Source organism: Thamnophis elegans, chromosome 16, assembly GCF_009769535.1.
Source record: "Thamnophis elegans isolate rThaEle1 chromosome 16, rThaEle1.pri, whole genome shotgun sequence".
In the NCBI taxonomy this organism is placed as follows: Eukaryota; Metazoa; Chordata; class Lepidosauria; order Squamata; family Colubridae; genus Thamnophis; species Thamnophis elegans.
Window position 1 is genome coordinate 15,509,632 of NC_045556.1, and position 18,373 is coordinate 15,528,004.

The 18,373-nt window shown below is 40.5% G+C and overlaps 1 protein-coding gene across 1 annotated transcript in view; it reads right to left on the reverse strand.

The window, feature by feature from the left end:
* AGBL1 (ATP/GTP binding protein like 1) overlaps window positions 1–18,373 on the reverse strand; it is a 391,004-nt gene that overhangs the window by 320,807 nt on the left and 51,824 nt on the right. Inside the window, exons 7-15 of the mRNA XM_032233152.1 lie at window positions 18,038–18,246; window positions 14,461–14,620; window positions 12,751–12,824; window positions 11,693–11,839; window positions 11,052–11,623; window positions 10,059–10,142; window positions 9,488–9,574; window positions 8,358–8,506; window positions 5,830–5,917 (exon numbers count right to left, since the gene is read on the reverse strand). Of these exons, the coding sequence (XP_032089043.1) occupies window positions 5,830–5,917; window positions 8,358–8,506; window positions 9,488–9,574; window positions 10,059–10,142; window positions 11,052–11,623; window positions 11,693–11,839; window positions 12,751–12,824; window positions 14,461–14,620; window positions 18,038–18,246 (1,570 nt within the window). The remainder of the gene's footprint in view (window positions 1–5,829; window positions 5,918–8,357; window positions 8,507–9,487; window positions 9,575–10,058; window positions 10,143–11,051; window positions 11,624–11,692; window positions 11,840–12,750; window positions 12,825–14,460; window positions 14,621–18,037; window positions 18,247–18,373) is intronic.

Below are 18,373 nucleotides of genomic sequence, written 5' to 3' on the forward strand. Positions count from 1 at the left end.
AGTGCAGGGCGCAAGAGGAGGTTCAGGAAGGGTGAAAAATGAACCTACTGAAAGTTCAGGAAGGCCTGAAACTGGCCCATTTCCAGCCTCCAGAGGGCCTTCGGAGCCTGGGAAGACTGTTTTTGCCCTCCCGGAGGCTCAAGAAAAGCCTCCAGAGCCCAGGGAAGGCAAAAATGCCCCCCATGATGCAGAAGGCTGACTAGGCCACGCCCACCATGACCACAACCACCCAGCAACTAGGCTAAGAACCCCTTGCAACAATTTTTGAAGCCCACCCCTGGCTAAAATCAATCACCACCCAAAATCATGAGAAATGCTTCTAACAGAAAATTGTCCGTCTATATTCATAGGGTGTATATTGGCTGATAATAACTTTTCATAGTTTCAGACAGCGATCTGTCGCAGCTGGACCCCATAGCTAAGGTCCTTAGCATGCAAAGTGCATGTTCCCAATACTGGAAAGCATATGTTTTCCCAGGCCTCCTTAAAATCCAGAGCATGCTTGTATCAAAAATGCACAGCAGTGCGTAAGTAGGACTACTGTAAAACAATGAACTTTTTTTTTATTATTTCTGTATTCTTAAAGAGACATTTTGCTTATGGTAATCTTGCTTTCTTGCTTACTTACTTATGGGGCCTCACTTGAAAATGTTTTACATAGACAGGAATAACAAATTATACAACAACACCCTAGCTAGCGGGCTCACATTTTATGCAACATATACAATCATTCCATTAGAATACATAACTGTATGAACTGTCTGGCGCGATAAAGCATTGTGTGATTAGGCTTGAAGTTATGACATTAGACATTCACTTCTGATCGGCTACGTCTCAAGCTATTGCTGTAAGTTAAAGGTGATTAATCAGCTAAAAGGTCATGATTTTAAAAGAAAGAATACGAGAAAAGAGTGGAATATTATTTGTCCCCCACCAAGTGTGAGGAAGAAGATCACAAATGCTTCTTCTAATTTGAACTGAATTCTTTTATTAAGCTCCTTCCCTGATTGTTGTAATTTTTCTCCTCCAAACCCAGGGCTAGTTTTCTATTATTACGTTCTATTATTCCATTTTGTATTTCATGTCAAGCTTCAGGTTCCCATGTTTATAGTTCTCCGCCAATCTGATCTACTGATCTACTCAGTGAGGCAGTAGCACCAACAACCAAAGTACTTCTTATTCTTATTCTTATTCTTCTTCTTCTTATTATTATTATTATTATTAATAATAATTAATAATTCAAAGGGATTATTGAATCTGTCATCTGCACCTCCATAACTGTCTGGTTTGGCTCCTCAACCAAACAAGATAAATATAGACTTCCAAGGATAATTAGGACTGCAGAAAAAACAATGGCTACCGACCTGCCTTCCATTGAGGACCTGTACACTGCACGAGTCAAAAAGAGGGCTGGGAAAATATCTACAGACCTCTCATATCCTGGACATAAATTGTTTCAACTTCTACTTTCAAAATAATGCTATAGGGCTCTGCACACCAGAACAACTAGATACAAGGACAGTTTTTTTCCCAAATGCCATCACTCTGCTTAACAACTAATTCCCACAACACTGTCAATAATTTACTAAGACTGTATTGCTATTATTATTCTCTTCCTTCCTAGTATCTATCTCTCCCTATTTATGACTATAACCATGTTGCTTGTATCTTTCAATTTATATTATTTTTATTTGCTTCCTAGTACAATTTGATAGCTTTTTAGTAATCTTGATTATCACTGTGTTGTATCTTTTTATTCTTGGTGAATGTATTTTATTCTCCTTATGTACACTAAGAGCATATGGACCAAAGACCAATTCCTTGTGTGTCCAATCACACTTGGCCAATAAATTTCTGTTCTGTTCTGTTCTATTCTATTCTATTCTATTCTATTGTAAAAAATAGTTTCTTGAGTTGAAATCAAGTGATAGTGACTTCATCAATGTAGTTTTGTTGTGGTAATGCAGAAGTGTTTGTTCTTAACCCTTTTTCTGAATTTTTACTGTAGCCTAAAGCTTTGATATCCTTTGGAAGTTCCCCATTCAAGTTCTAACCAATAACTCCAATTTACTTATCCAAGATCAACCAAGGTTGAATAGATTTGGCCACTTGAACTATGGCAAATGAACAATTATTGGTTCAACTACATCTTGTTTAGAAACCACCCATCTCCATCACAGAGTGCACAAGGATTAGAAAGAGCATTATGAAACTATAACCATTTGACCACTTTGTATCAGTGTTAAGTTTGAAGGCACACTCTTGTGTTTTGTTTTGTTTTTCTAACTCTTATTCCCAAATGGAGAACATTTGCTATATAAACCCTCCCTTTCCTCTCCCAGGGATTTCTCCTGAAATAACAAAATTTAATTAAATTATCATTCAGATTATAGTGACCCTGCTCCAAGAGCCCAGTAATATTATGTTTGTAGTAAAATCTTGTAAAAAAAAGTGCCACCTGCATGGATTTCAGATACCATCTTCAACTTCAGTTTTGCATCGTAAAGTATTCTAATTAAGTATTACACCAAGCTGTTCAAAGTGCTTTGCATTACCCCAGCAATCTCTATAGAAAAATGTATGATGATTAGATCAGAATTAATACCAGCATGTTTTAACAAGAGAAAGGAATGTATGATTGAGAGATACCAACTGGGTCTTCAGACATCATATTAATGGCATCTCCTCTCACTTTCTTTTCCTGACATTGCCCTTCTCTCCCTGTGTATTTAGCACACTATTGCAGATGGTTCCTAGCAGGAGTCTTGCAGTGAGTTTCTGATATTCGGTCACTCTCTGCATAAAATGAGAGCAAAGGCCATGGATCCCCGTGACCCGTCAAAACCGTGCTCGACTAAGCCGCGCCTGATTAAACCACGTCGCTGACGTCATCAACAGGGCAACAAAAGCCAGCACGGAGAAAGAAGGGCACTTTAAATAGCACTTTGAAAGCAAGCCGATTCAACTTAAGGTAAGGGTTAGGTTTAGGGTTAGCTTTAGGGTTAGGTTTAGGGTTAGGTTAAGGGTTAGGATTAGGTTAAGGGTTAGGTTTAGGGTTAGGTTTAGGATTAGGTTTAGGGGGGTTAGGTTTAGTTTTAGGGGTTAATTTTAGGTTTAGGGTTTACAGCGTGCTTCTGTCTCTGCGCTGTTGTCGCCCTGTTGATAACATCAGCTACGCGGTTTAGTTAGAGGCAGTTTAGTCGAGCGCGGTTTTGTGGTGGAACCATGGATCCCAAGGCTGAAAGTTGTCCTCTCCATTTTTTTTCTAGTTAATATCCAGAAGCCTCTTTAGGAATACATATTGGAAATTATTTTCCTTTATTATTCTACAGGGATTTGTCTTTAGACTTGAAGAAGAGGAGGGAGGAATAAAATGATTACACAGCCTAGAGAAAGCAAAATGCCTAGGAAGGAGATCCAGAACATTGAGGCTTTAAACCTGTTGTCCTCAAAAAGAGGGTAGTGAATGTTTTGGAAAGGACAGTGATGGCGAACTTTTTCAGCACCAAGTGCTGAAAATGGAGTGCGTGTGCACTATGCGCACTTGTCTGGGCCATGACCTGGAAGAGGAGCTGCCCATGGGGCATTCCCACACCGGAAAATTAACTTGCTAGACCAACTCTTCCAGTTTCCGGCACTACTGTACGGACAAAGACCAGCTGATCATCATGCACGCATATGCACCAGAAACCCAGAAGAGGAACAGGCAATGCCACGTGTCACAGGCAACATGGCTCCGTGTCCCACTTTGGGCATGCATGCCACAGGTTCACCATCGTGGGGATAGGCTTTCAAGGTTCTGCAATTAGATTCTGCAAATAAGAGACTCAGTGGGTGGCTGTTTCTCAACATTTGCAAAGAGAATGAGATTTTGAGTTAAGTCTTGAGCCCTGGCAACTGAATGGACAAGCCATCCAATTTTCTTAGCAAGATTTCAGAAGAGGTTTTCATTGTCTTCTTCTTAGGACTGAGAGAGAAGAACAAGCCCAAGGTCATCCAGCTGGCTTTATGCCTAAAGTGGGACTAGAATTCAAGGTCTCCTGGTTTCTAACAACTACATCAATGACTGGCCTACCTCAAATATCTGAAGCCACCTCCTTTCTTTGATGTAAGATGCAAAACCCAATGCTTAGAATGGAGTAGAAGACATGCTTCCCCTCACTAAAAACTTCAACATATGGGAATATCTGAAATGTTAAGCTAACCTAAGCAACTTCAGTTAAAATGGTGGATTTAAGAATTACCGTAACTGGAGAATATGCACTTATAATTGTTATGGCTTCTCCCCACATTTTCCCTCCCATCAAGAATTTTATGGACATGAGTAAAATGAGAGATTTTGCAAATGTTCAGCAAAAGTTGGATTGTTGGGGTTTGGGGGGGGCGGGTTGGATGGGGAAGGAGTATAGATGGTGTTATTTGAGCCCTATAATACTAGCTATAACCTTCAGAATACGCTTCCAAGAAATATTATGGAATAAGAACAGCAATAGATTTGAGGTGCCAAATAGATTTTGGAACAATTAAAATTCAGGAACATAAATTCAATGACAGATTTGTAGCTGTTCAGAGCACTATGGAATTAAATTCACTCTATTTCCCATCCAGGGAAAATGAAATGGGGAGAACCCCATTCCATCATCTGCAACCAGGTTACAATTAAGAACTTAATTGTACTTCCATAATTTAATTGCACCAGTCAGCGGTGATTTAACCATGACATAGTAACAGCTTTCTTAATGCTATTATGGCAGTAATCAAATTCTATATGCTGGCATCTGTTTACAGACCTGCTATGGTAGAAACAACTAGTCATGCTAAGAGAGACTGGAAATAACAGAATCACAGGTCCTTTGAAGGGACCACATTATTTGAAGGACTGTCTTTTTCCAGCTACATCTACTTGACTACTAGAGAGGGAAGGCAGGGTAGTCTTTCTCTTAAGGAGGTCCATCTATTTCGACCAAGAAGAAGTGTCTTCTCCATGGTGACTCCCTCTCTATGGAACATCATCCCCATGGAGATAAGAATGGCCCTCACCTTGGGACACTTTTGAAAGGCCCTGAAGATATTGTTTTGCTGGCAAACCTGGGGACCTCAGGATGATACAGTGTCCATCAACAGGATTGTTTGATTGTTACTGCCAGGGGGATGAGGGTTTATTGGATTTTGTACTTAGGGTTTTACTTCTGTAAGCAGTTTGGAATGACTGTGAGTTGGACGGCTATATAAATTATCTTAATAAATAGATCACAAAAGGGCCAAAGAGGGTTTCCTAACTGGCTAGGTTGCTAGATATCTCAAAAAGAAGAGAACCACTCACACAAACACACCAATCCTACAGTCTGTCTATGGAGATTTCCACTCATCCTGGTCATGATTGTCCCAAAGGTGCTTCCTCAAGAGCCAACTGAACTTGCTTTGTTTTTCCTTGAAGACGTTTCACTTCTCATCCAAACAATTTCTTCAGAACTGAAGAACTTCTTGAAAAAGTTCCTTTAAAAAGAAGACAATCCTACAATCCGCTGTTGCATGTTTTGCAAAGCCTGTTTGGGGAATTCTAGTTTGGCGGACTGCTGGGAAATTGCAAAACTACTTTCCAGAACCTGAGGTCCTTCAGATATTTGGGGACGGGAATCTCCAGAGTGGCCGTGCTAGCTGAGAATGTTATGCTGTTAGTCTCAACACATCACCCATTATTTTGGAAAGCCGTAAAACAGGTATGCAATAAAATGAAGTAAGTAGCACTAATAGGCAGAAGTATAGGGAATGACTATAATTAGCAGGAGGCGCAAATGTCACACAAGAAGAGGAATACTAGACACTTACTTATAATAACTGATATCATAGCCCACCCGAATCCAGTGGGGTCTGCCCTGCAGAGCTTCCTTCACTGAATACATGACTGGTTGCATACCTACACAAAGAAAAGGGAAGGAGGAAAATGTGATATGATTTCTGCTGCAGTGGAATAGAAATAGCTGTTTTACGTAGACATGTTTAGAGTAGAGTAGAGTAGAGTAGAGTAGAGTAGAGTAGAGTAGAGGAGAGGAGAGGAGAAGAGAATAGAATAGAATAGAATAGAATAGAATAGAATAGAATTCTTTATTAGCCAAGTGTGATTGAACACACAAGGAATTTGCCTTTGGTGCATATGCTCTCAGTGTACATAAGGAGAATAAAAATACATTCATCAAGAATAAAATGATAAAACACTTAGTGATAGTCAAGGTTAAACTATCAAATTGTACTAGTAAACAAATAAAACAATATAAATTGAAAGATACAAGCAACATGATTATAGTCATAAGTTTAGGGATGAAGACAGAAATAATATTTTTTTTAATATCACAAGGACTTCCTGATGCACCTCCACTGCTGACAATCTAAAATGCTGTGCAAATTCAAAGCAAAATCTTTTTGGGCCAATCCTAGACTGTATGACCTTGATTGACCTGACCTCCTCTGATGTCTTCAATGATATTTCCAGATACCTCCAAATGGTTTTCCATTTGGGGAAAATAAAAAACTGTTGTGTAGTACATTTTGATGGCTGATCTTATATTTGAATAGTTCTGCACATCGGTTGTTCAACCTGCACAACTGAAATTGCCCCAATGTTATATATGAGACTACAAGTTCTCCTTCCATATTATTTCTGTTTTTAACTTTCTTGAACCCAAGCCATCATCGTTTCTCTGATAGATATACATCAAAGTGTACATTATTGGGCTCTGCGCCGTAACCCCAAATTACTTTGATTTTATAAAGCTGCCACCCCTGTTCTGACTTGCTTCTCTTCAGCAGGAAAGCCTTATGAGAGAACAACTGCCTTGCACAAGACTTCCAATATTGCAGAAGAACATCTGGCTGAGCAAAACCTCAAGCACTTTTTCAGATTTCAGAAGTCAAGGGGGCCAGAGCACACATCTCCTTCTGTATCTCTCCCATCTTTCCAAAAAAAAATTTCATTTGGGACATGGAGCTTCCCTCCTTCAGGATCTGGTAGCAGAAAGGGCAACAGTAATTCTCACAGAGAATTTTCACTGCTTTCCCCAAATTGCAAGATCCGGGGAAACTATAATTAAAAAATGGATGGGTTTGAAAACAAGCTCAGCTGTAATTTATGCAAGTTATATTATTAAAGAAAGTATTAAGAAATCTATTGCAATAAAATTGGTATTATGTGATTTCAGAGTTCCACTGTAATTGAGGGCATTGTCTTTCAGAAGCTCCGTTCCTAGGAGTTAAAACCAAGTTTCCAAATGACAAAAAACCCAAACTCCCTTTCTATGGCTCCCATGTTGCTGATACTTGAGACATGAGGATTTGAGTCTTCTGACTTTTTTTGCCTTCGGGCAGTGGTAGGATTCAAAAAAATTTTTACTACTGGTTCTGTGGGCGTGTCTTGGTGGGCAGGGCTTGGTGGGCATGGCAGGGAAAGGTTACTGTAAAATCTCTATTCCCTCCCCACTCCAGGGGAAGGTTATTGCAAAATCCCCATTTCCTCCCGATCAGCTGGGACTTTGGTGGCAGAGAATAGATGGGGGTGTGGCCAGTCAGAGGTGGTATTTACTGGTTCTCCGAACTACTCAAAATGTCCACTACCGATTCTCCAGAACTGGTCAGAACCTGCTGAATACCACCTCTGCCTTCGGGTCATAGGTAACTTCTGTTATATCCATGGTGATATCCCTCAAGTTTTCTTGGCAATATTTTCAGACATAGTTGACCTTTGCCTTCTTCTTTCTATGGCTGAGAGAGAGTAATTGGCCCAAGATCATCCAGCTGGCTTCATGAACAAGGCAGAACTAGAACTGGTCTCCCAGTCTCTAGCCTAGGCTAGCCTTTAATCACTATACCAAGCTGATTATTTTTTGCTCCTCTTACTTCACTTATATAGGATGGCAGCATAATAATAAATGACAAGTTAATACCATCTGAGCCACCCTTTGGTGTCTTCCATCCTTATTCACAACTATTGATTTACTCCAACTTTACATTCTCTCCACTTTGGCTATCTTTCATTTTCTCTCCATGCCCTCATTTGTCTTATGGCCAGAGAAAGAAAACATATAGTTTTCAATTTATTCTATCAAAGAAGAGGATTTTTGTTGCTGAATTTTAATTTATCACTTAGATTTATCACTTTAATTTACCTGCCCAAGGAAGGAAGTGGTTGGAATGCCATATAACTAGACACCAGTATGAAAACTATCTCAGTACAAAATATAAAAGGTGAAATAGAAGAGCTCTGGAGAACCCATGTTTTAAGGGCTTATTCACTTGACTTTCCCAGAAAAGGGTCTAACCATGGACAGTGGGCCCAACCCCTCCTGCAATATGACAACTCTTACCATAATTAAACTGGCTGTTTGGCTTGTCACAGTTGATGACGTTGAAGTGGTAAGGAATGGCAGCCTTCATGGCACTGATCTCAAAGTAGAACCATTGATGGTACTGGGCACTGTTGATGTCAGGACTGAGGATCAAATCATATTCATACCTGAATCACAAAGCACAACAACAGGGTGTAAAACATCCACAAGATACAAAACAAGTTTTTTTGAGAACACCAATTGGCAGAATCCATGGAATATTAACTCACATATTAGAGTCATGATACATAGCTAGCCAAGGAGAACAGTAGAAACATAGAGACCTAGTCATCTGGCATGCAATGAGAACTAGATGTACCATAAGGTAAAGGTTCCCCTTGCACAAATGTGCTAGTCGTTCCAGACTCTAGGGGGCAGTGTTCATCTTTGCTTCAAAGCTGAAGAGCCAGTGTTGTCTGAAGACGTCTCCGTGGTCATGTGGCCAGCATGACTAAATGCCAAAGGCACATGGAATGCTGCTACCTTCCCACCAAAGGTGGTTCCTATTTTTCTACTTGCATTTTTTACGTGCTTTCGAACTGCTAGGTTGGCAGAAGCTGGGACAAGTAATGGGAGCTCACTCCATTATGCGGCACTAGGGATTCAAACCGCAGAACTGCTGACCTTTCTGATTGACAAGCTCAGTGTCTTAGCCACTGAGGCACCACGTCCCTCCAGATGTACCATAGGACTGTGCAATCTGCTGATATAAGCTGATTATTTAGCATTAGACTTAAGATATATGGTGGTTTGGCTCAATGGCTGGAACTCCAAACCACTGCATTCCACATAAGGCTAGGGAAACATCTGAAGCTGCCAAACATCTGTCGATCTCCTGAAACAGTACTTTGAGAATGAGCATGATCAATCTGGTAATCTAGTAATTTCTTCCTTGGGTCATTTCTGTCTTCTGAAAATAACTTTTCTTAACAACTGTGCTGCGAAGATATTCCCCTACTAATATGATGGATTTGGAAAAAGTTAAACATTATGATCCAAATTTTCCCCACTAGATAATGTTGGCAAATCATAAGCATCTCTTTGCCTTCCATCATGGCCTTTCCCTAAATGGCCTGGAACACTCTGCTGGGGCTATTTGCAATACTTACTCCCGCACTTGGATGGCTTTGCGGAGATTCCCAGATTCAAATTTGGAAAAGAATTTTAAGCTGTTTTGTTGATCTGACTGCAAAGAACTGAAACAAAAGGCAACACAATTAGTGCAAAGCTGACTGAGAAATAGCTAGACCTGTTCACCACTGGAAAAAATAGTAGAAAGCACTGGGACTCACAGAAACAGAGGTAGTTCATAATGATTAGGTTCCCATTAAGTTTCCAATTGTATTTACGTCTGTCCTTTTTTTGCTGGGAGAACAAGGTGGCTTATATAGAGATCACAGTGCATTTAACTCTACACCCACAATCCTATGGGGAAGTTTGGGCTGATAGAAAATTACTCCCCAGACTAACAGCAAGATTTTCATACTAGTTAGTACTTGAACCTGGGTTCCTCCAGTTCAAGTCCAAGTATAGTGTCACCACACTACCTTGGCTTTGTCTTCATCCTGCCTCCAGAAGAGGACCCTCCAGGGAAGATTTTATAAATCTGCAGAGGGGGAGGAAGGACATCAAGTGTCCATGACTCACTAACAATGGCCTCAGCTAACAAAATTCACTTACTCAGAGCTGTCTAAATTGAAGACAACTCGCTTGATTATATCAGCTGGTTGGACCACACGGCGGATGTCATCAAATATTTTGGCCCTGTGGTAAAGAAAAAGAAGAGCTGAGGTGGTAGTGAAGAACATGCCCAGAAGGAAACTTCTTGTTGGGATTCCTTTTTTAGATTATCTCTTTCTTTCACTCTGTTCCTGTGGAATAAAGTAAAGGTAAAGGTTCCCCTCGCACATATGTACTAGTCATTCCCGACTCTAGGGTGTGGTGCTCATCTCCATTTCAAAGCCGAAGAGCCAGCGCTGTCCGAAGATGTCTCTGTGGTCATGTGGCCGGCATGACTCTACACCGAAGGCGCACGGAGCACTGTTACCTTCTCACCAAAAGTGGTCCCTATTTTTTCTACTTGCATTTTTACATGCTGTCGAACTGCTAAGTTGGCAGAAGCTGGGACAAATAATGGGAGCTCACTCTGTTACGTGGCATTAGGGATTCGAACTATCAAACTGCCGACCTTCTGATCAACAAGCTCAATGTCTTAGCCACTGAGCCACCATGTCCCTCACCTGTAAAATAGGGGTCTCCAAACTTGGCAACTTGAAAACTGATAGGCTTCAACTGCTAGAATTCCCCAGCCAGCAAGAAGAATTCTGGGACTAGAAGTCTACAGGTCTTAAAGTTACCAAGTTTGAAGACCCCTGCTATAAAACATGGGGAGCCACGTTGCAGCATTTAGGGGTCCTAACTTGACAATCCTGTCCTATGCCTGAACACTTCAATCCATCCCCCCAATTTAGATTTCCTCCACTCATCATAAACAGCCTGCTGATGCACTCCTTATTGGGTTGTGGAGAGATGTCTTCCCCAAAGGTATTGAGACGTTGCCTCAATATATAATTACTGAGTGTGTTGCTCGACATTTCCCTCATTGACCCCTTGCTATCTTCCTATCTCTATATATCTTCACTACAGGGTTAGTGTAAAGGGAGAGAAACTTACTTTTGGATGCCACATCTCCTTTGCTGTAAAGGCTGGCTGTAAGGAGGAGGTTGATGACCCCAGAGATCTGGGAATGCCAATACTCTGTAGTCTGGAATGGACCGGGTACGGTTAGCCCTTGACATAAATAACCCAGGTTTGTGGAAAGGGATGTTCCCAGGATGCCTCTCCAAAAGCTTTGTGACCACTTCAGAAGCTTCTGTTCCCACCTGGCAGCCAGGTGCACAGGAATTCATAGGTTGGAACTGGGACGTCTGCCTGTTCCATAATCTTTCTTGGGCTCTATGACCCTTACTGGAGATTGTGCCTTTTCTGAAAGAAGTCGCCAAAGATTCTGATTCATCCAAAGTCCTTTTTTCAGGTTCTTGAGGTTTCTGCTTTCTTTCCTCTCTGTGTACTGGCCTCTCTAAAGTCTTCTGGATCTGCTTTTCTTCTTCTGTACTTTGGTCCCCTTCTCTACATTTGCACTGGCACTTCAGGGAAGAAGCACATGGAATGACACGGAGGCAGGAACTGGTCAAGGTGCCAGGGATGTCCATAGAATTCAGTTCATTAGGCTCCAATTCATTTTCCTTGAAATTGGAGGAAAACAGACAACCAACCATTATGGATCATTGCATACAGCAGCTTTCTGGATGGACTGGAAAGTCAAAACCCAAGAAGGATCTCACCTGAATGTTATATTGAAGTTCAGGACACATGACCATATACTGATTCAGTTCAGATTCAGGTCGGTCGAGCTCTGGCCTTGATAGGAGCTTGTTAATATCCTTCTCCAGATCATCATCCTTTCAAAATAAGAATGAAAAGTAGGGAAGAAACTCCTCCTTGGTTTCATCTTCACCCACAGTCTTGTCTGAAGCCTTCTCCCATTATATTCCATGTACTATCACCATAACTCTAAGCAGTACAATAGGTAAGGGATGTCATGGGATATTTCTGAATGAATGTCATGGGATATTTCTGAAGCTCCCTAGACTATGGGCCATACTTCTTGAGATTGCTAGATGTATTCCCCAACATTTGGAGGCCCCAATTCTTGAACTGCACTTAAATAAACTCTTTTGAGGGAGAAGGGGAGGAAGAAAGAAATATATAAACATTTCATCATGTATTTGGACTCATTAGAGGGAATTTTCGATAATAACAGTGGGTCACATCTATCCACAATTATGAAGAATAAGAAGATAACCATAAAACAGATACCTACTGGTTGGAAAGTTAGCCTTGCAGACATCCAAAGGTCAACCATCGGGACCTCTAGTTCAACATTATTTCCAACACAAGTCTAGATATTTCTATAGCAAAATAAGATTTCTTTTCATAAATAGCAAGATTATGACCTTAACTATTTCAACACCTACAATATCCCACTTTTGTTCCACCATGGGTTTTGAAGTAATATATGCTTAGATCCTGGTTTTCTCCCATCCAGACAAGAGTCCAGACTTAAAACCAACTTATTGTAAATATAGCGGTTATTATAATGTTCCTTCAGACTTTGGCCTGGTCTGAATCTTGCTTAGCAAGGCAGTTTTATGGCTGATTGGGGCTTTGGATCTCATAGAATATCTGGCAGACATTCAGAAAGGACAAAAAAAAATCCCTGCTGATATTTTCTCTCATCTATTAAAAGTGTAATGAATTAAGGCTTGGCTACCAAACCCATGGCAGCTTGCTACAAAACAAGGTTACTTACTTCCTCCTTATTTTCAGGGTCTTCATTATCACAGTCTTTCTCAATCTCTTCCTCAGTATCTTCATCAAAATAATCTGCAAAGAAAAGACAATTAAGCCAAGAAGTCAACAATCAAACTGTCCAAAGAAGTGAGCTCTTTCCCGCATGGACTCAGGAGCTTGTAGCATCCACAACACAAAAATAAGTCTCATCAAAAGGGAAACAATATAGCTATGCATTTGTAATGGTGGGGTGTGTGTGTAAAAAAGCAATATGCAAAGCAAGACGTCAAGCCAAAATCACAGACACTTGAGGGCAATTTGCATTCATCTTAAATAGAATTTGCTATCTGCTCCACTATTTTTAAAAAATCTTTTATTCAGATGACATAATTGCAGGAAGTTATTACTGATCTTGCATGTTTTTGTCTTGGTTTATGATTTGGAGCTTCCACCATCCTGCCAAACTATGTTCTGCACATCATGCTGTGTGAATTTCTTAAATCTCAGAGTTCTTCCCCTCCTTCCAAACAGCAGCCATACTGGTCATGAGGGAAAATCATCTCTCAAGACAATACTATCGTCAAATTAATAAAACTCTTGCAAACTAACATGCACATTTTTGCAGTTCCAAAAATGACTTAATTACTTCATTCCATCTTCCCTTCTTGGTTGGAATTTTAATTTTCTCTCCCACCTCCATCCCCATCCTGCTTCTCCATCAGCAAGCATCTTTATTGGCCTTACTGATAAAGGAGAATATTTGCTTAGTTCAGGGATGAAATTAGGGGTCTGAGCTTGCTTGTTTTCCTGCAGACATTTCTTTACCTAAGACCATCAGTGCACTGATGTTGTTACCTAGTTTGGCAATGAATCACTGTTGTGGCCTAGCAGCGGCCAGTGGATCTGGTGGCAGACTCAGACAGTGGGGAGGTTGGGGAGGAACATGGGACAGTCCTGGAGTCTGGGAAAGACTCGGATGAGGGCTGTGCGTCAGAGACAGAGAGGGGGCCAGGGCCGTCTGACAGTTTTTAGCTGCCTTCAGAGTTGGAGATCAGTGGTGCAGAAGAACAGCTGGAGCCTGTTCCAAGTGTGTGCATATGCAGAGCTGCCAGGAGAAGGGAACAGCAAAGAAACAAGGGTTGACTCGGGAGTAAAGCCACAGGTGGATGGTGAGAATAAAGGGAGTGAAAGTGGAGCGGAGTTTGCAGGAGACAATTAGTTCAATTCATTAGGGTGAAGATCTGTTCCTGACTTCTTGCCAAGTATTATTTGCTACAGAGGGGGGTTTGGAAGATATCGGCCTGGCAGCTCTCCAAGCCTGATAAAGGTCTGTAGTGAAATCTCTTGAAAGACTGTTGGCTGGAACATTGTTGGAGAGGAATTCACTTTAAACTAAATAAAAGGGGTTTTATCGGAATGAGGAGTTGGCTTTGTGCTTTTGGGAAGCCTAGGTCAGAACAAAAGCAACCAAACTTGGAGAGCACCAAGGACATCTCATTTATTTGCCTTGTCTGGCATATTCTTCTTATGGAAGATATTCTGCCTCCTGTGCTGATTTATCCTTCTGCAAAACATCTACATCACTCTAAGCGGGCTTCTATCTCTTTGTGGTGCATGAGTGCATATTTTGCACTACAAAGCAGATCAACCCTCACAACCTGAATACTGGAGACAGAGGGAATCCCATCCTTTCCTTTTTTTTCCTACTTGGGACTTTGAAACAACTTACCTTCGGGTCTGGGAAGTGAAGATTCTGTTTTCCCAGGAATGGGGAAAGAATAGGAGCTGCTAATTGCAGCTGAAGGAAAGGGCATCTTTGGATAGGTTTTCCTGAGGATCTGTGTCACTGTATTGACAATAGGGTCCAGATTCTTGCTGAACAGGCTGCCCTAAACAAGAGCCAAAAATGAACATTCAGATTACCATTTTCTCCCTGGCTCAGATAGCTCCACCGACCAAGAATGCAAGGGACCTATTCTGTTAAATTAATTATAGTAAATGTGATTATTTCCCATGTGTTTAATAACCACTTTTTTCCTATCAAATTAACAGTTACGACTTGGCGGCCATTGTTAGAGGGGATCTGAAGGCCATGTGTGCTGTTTTCAGGAGCACAAGCAGCAAAATTGTTCTACTGGCTTATTTGTTGATAAATAGATGCTTAGGGCTGTGATGTATTCACTTTGCAGAAGTTGTCTTTATTCCAGAGGGGATTGACAGTTTTTCTGCTCAAAACAAATGGGATGAAAAACCAATCACATTCTTATGTAGATAGTCATCCCACAGCTTAGCAAAAAAGATATATGATCGCTGGGGCATTCGCTTTTATTCTCTCTGGAGACCACAGTGTGTGAGCTAGCAGCAAAATTTCCAACACTACAAAATGCTACACTTTTAAAATGGTTTTAAAAAATGTTCTGACGATAGAGGTCATTTGGCTCTTGGGATAAAAATATTTTAAATTTGTTGGAAGTGCTGAGCAGGTCCTTATCTTAAAATCGTAACTATCATTTCAGGATCCCCTTCACGCAGATTTTCTTTTCCAGTTTTAGAGCTTGGGATTAACTCAGTTTGTTTGTGAAATGGAACCAATATCATAAAGATGCAACTTGCTAGCGTGACCAACTAAGGTTGTGCCTATTGCTTTATACACCAATCCAAAATAGCCCAGGATGCAAAATCCTTAACAGGATTAAATATTTTAAGATTAACAAAAGGCTCTAGGGTCAAATACATATTTGAAAACCTCTCTCTATTTCTAAAGGGAGATGGGAGAATTTTGCTTGCTTTGCATTTTTGAGCAAACAAATTTCACTTGTATGTCTTGGACAATTTATGTCTTTCAGAACAGTTAACACTTTTCACTTCTCTGAATTTGGTGGTGCAGTGTGTGTATCTATTAAGGAAAGCTGCAGAGGAGACTACAGAAGTTTAAGGACATTGCATACAAAATGGACATTTGATTTTTAAAAAAATCCAATGCCGAAATAAATGTGACATTCACACTTCAAACAAAATGCTTACAGATGCAGAACTGAGATAGAAAAGATTGAATGAATTATTTATCCATAATTCTAAGAGGAAATGTTACACGATTTGGGGAATATTCCTTTAACTTCTCCCTTAAAACTAGATTAGTTAATAAAGAAAATAAGACTCAGCCTGCAAGACATAGCTGTCTACAAATATGTAATTTCTCTACTCAAGTTATACTTTATGTTAATTTATATCCACAATTTCCAAAAGACAAGGGGTGTTGGGAATAAATTAGAGTGTTTATACTTTATGGGAGACAGATCTCTCTTTCAAAGACTTTTGAACTTTCAGTTTGAGGGTGATTTCTCAAGACTAAGACTACCTAATCCAAGTCTACTATAAAGATTAAAAAAAAACCTGTAAGCACAAGAAATATAAATATCAATATTTCCCCCTTGGCTATGAGTTTCTTTTGATAACAGTCCAAATTTGGTATTTCTATTTAAATGAAAAAAATGCATATGCAAAATCATTACCCAATAATTACACTACATTATCCACGGGGTATGTCTGTTTTTAAGTAATGTATTTCATCCTTGGGACAATTTGTAAGTGGCCATTATGGACCAAGTCTAAAGAAGACAAATGGTATGGAATGCCTTGGCAACTACAAAGTCCTAACTCATTAAAGACATATCATGTGTCTTGGAATATTGACTGAATATATATTATAGATCAATGTATCATTAAGGCAGAGAATTTAAACCACAGTGTAAGTCAAATGTTTTAATTTCAGTTAGTTTACCTAAATGTGGTCCATCTTTCAAACTGAATCTAATTTTGGGTTCTGCTACCTGTTATTGACCTGTCACAGGGACAATCTCTTGAAGCAGCCATTAACCAATAGCAGACAATATTGGTAGCTAAGAGTTGAACTGAGGGGATCAAAGGGCACCAAGGATCCCCCTATTAACCCCAAACAATTCAAGTAAGATTGAGGGATCCTTGGTGGTCTCTGAGCTTTCTTGCTTTCTTGCAGACATTTCATTACCCTAACTAGTTAATACCATCAGTGCTAGCACTGACTAGTAGTGATGATGTTACCTAGTTTGGATAATGAAACATCTGTAAGAAAACAACAAGCTCAGAGAGCACCAAGGATCCCTTATTTCAACCCTGAGCTACAAATATTCTCCTTTATTCTTCAAGCAAGATTCTCTACTTTTCCACTGCTTTCACCATCTATGAAAACATAGGGAGGAGGATTAACTGTGGGTCATTAAGGGGAAAGAGGACAGTTTACCTATTCCCCACAGTGTTGGCTTCAACCTAAGAGGAAAAAATGGTGTCCTGATATGTTAAGGTGAAAATAAACTCAGGGCAAGCAGGAGACAAGCTCAAGAAGAGTCGTGGTGGCACAATAGCAATAGCAATAGCAGTTAGACTTATATACCGCTTCATAGGGCTTTCAGCCCTCTCTAAGCAGTTTACAGAGTCAGCATATTGCCCCCAACAACAATCTGGGTCCTCATTTTACCCACCTCAGAAGGATGGAAGGCTGAGTCAAACCTGAGCCGGTGAGATTTGAACAGCCGAACTGCAGAACTGCAATCAGCTGAAGTAGCCTGCAGTGCTGCATTTAACCACTGCGCCACCTCTGCTCTAATGGTTAGCAATGCTTAGAGTGCAGTACTGCAGGCTACTTCTGCTGACAGCCGGCTACCTGCAATTTGGCAGATAGAATCTCACTAAATCAAGGTTGACCCTGCCTGCCTGCCTGCTATTTATCTACCTACCTACCTACCTACCTACCTACCTATCTATTTACCTACCTACCTACCTATCTATCATCCATCCATCTCCACCTATCACCTGCCTGCCTGCCTGCCTGCCTGCCTGCCCGCCTTTCAAGAGCTGTGGTGGTACAGTGCTTAGAATGCAGTATTGCACGTGAACACTGCCCACTGCCAGCAGTTCGATCCTGACCAGTTCAAGCCTTCCCCCTTTCCGAGGTGGGTCAAATGAGGACCCAGATTGTTGGGGGCAAGATGCTGTCTCTGTAAACACCTTAGAGAGGGGGTTGAGCACTGTGAAGCAAATATATATATATATATATATATATATATATATATATATATATATATATATATATATATATATATATATATATATGCTGTTGCTATCACAAAGGCAACAGGGATTCACAAGTATAAGAAGTGGGTTTTCAACTACAATCATCTGATACAATTGGCAGGCCAGAGCTCAACTATCTGTAAGGCTGAGCTAAACTCAGGATGTTAGACAAACATGGTCACTGAACTTTTGCTTACCTGAGTTGTCCTGAAAAGCATCTCCATGCCATGAACAAAAAGGAAACTTTCTCTCCCAGAGCGGACATTGGTGACATGCTTGAGACAAAGCAAAAGACCCCTCCGGATTAGAATGTAGTTATTTGAAGTGTCTTGATGGTGCCAATCTTGATACAACCGGAGCAACTGACAAACATAACCTCTGTGTACAGCTCGGCGACTATTGGACTCTGTAAGCAAAGAGCAAATCGACTGAGCACCTACAGGAAACGTGTGCAGATGGATACAGCTCAATTATTAGACACTGTAATGAGTGGGGAAATTTTGGTTCACTGAAAAGATGAAAGGAAAATTAGC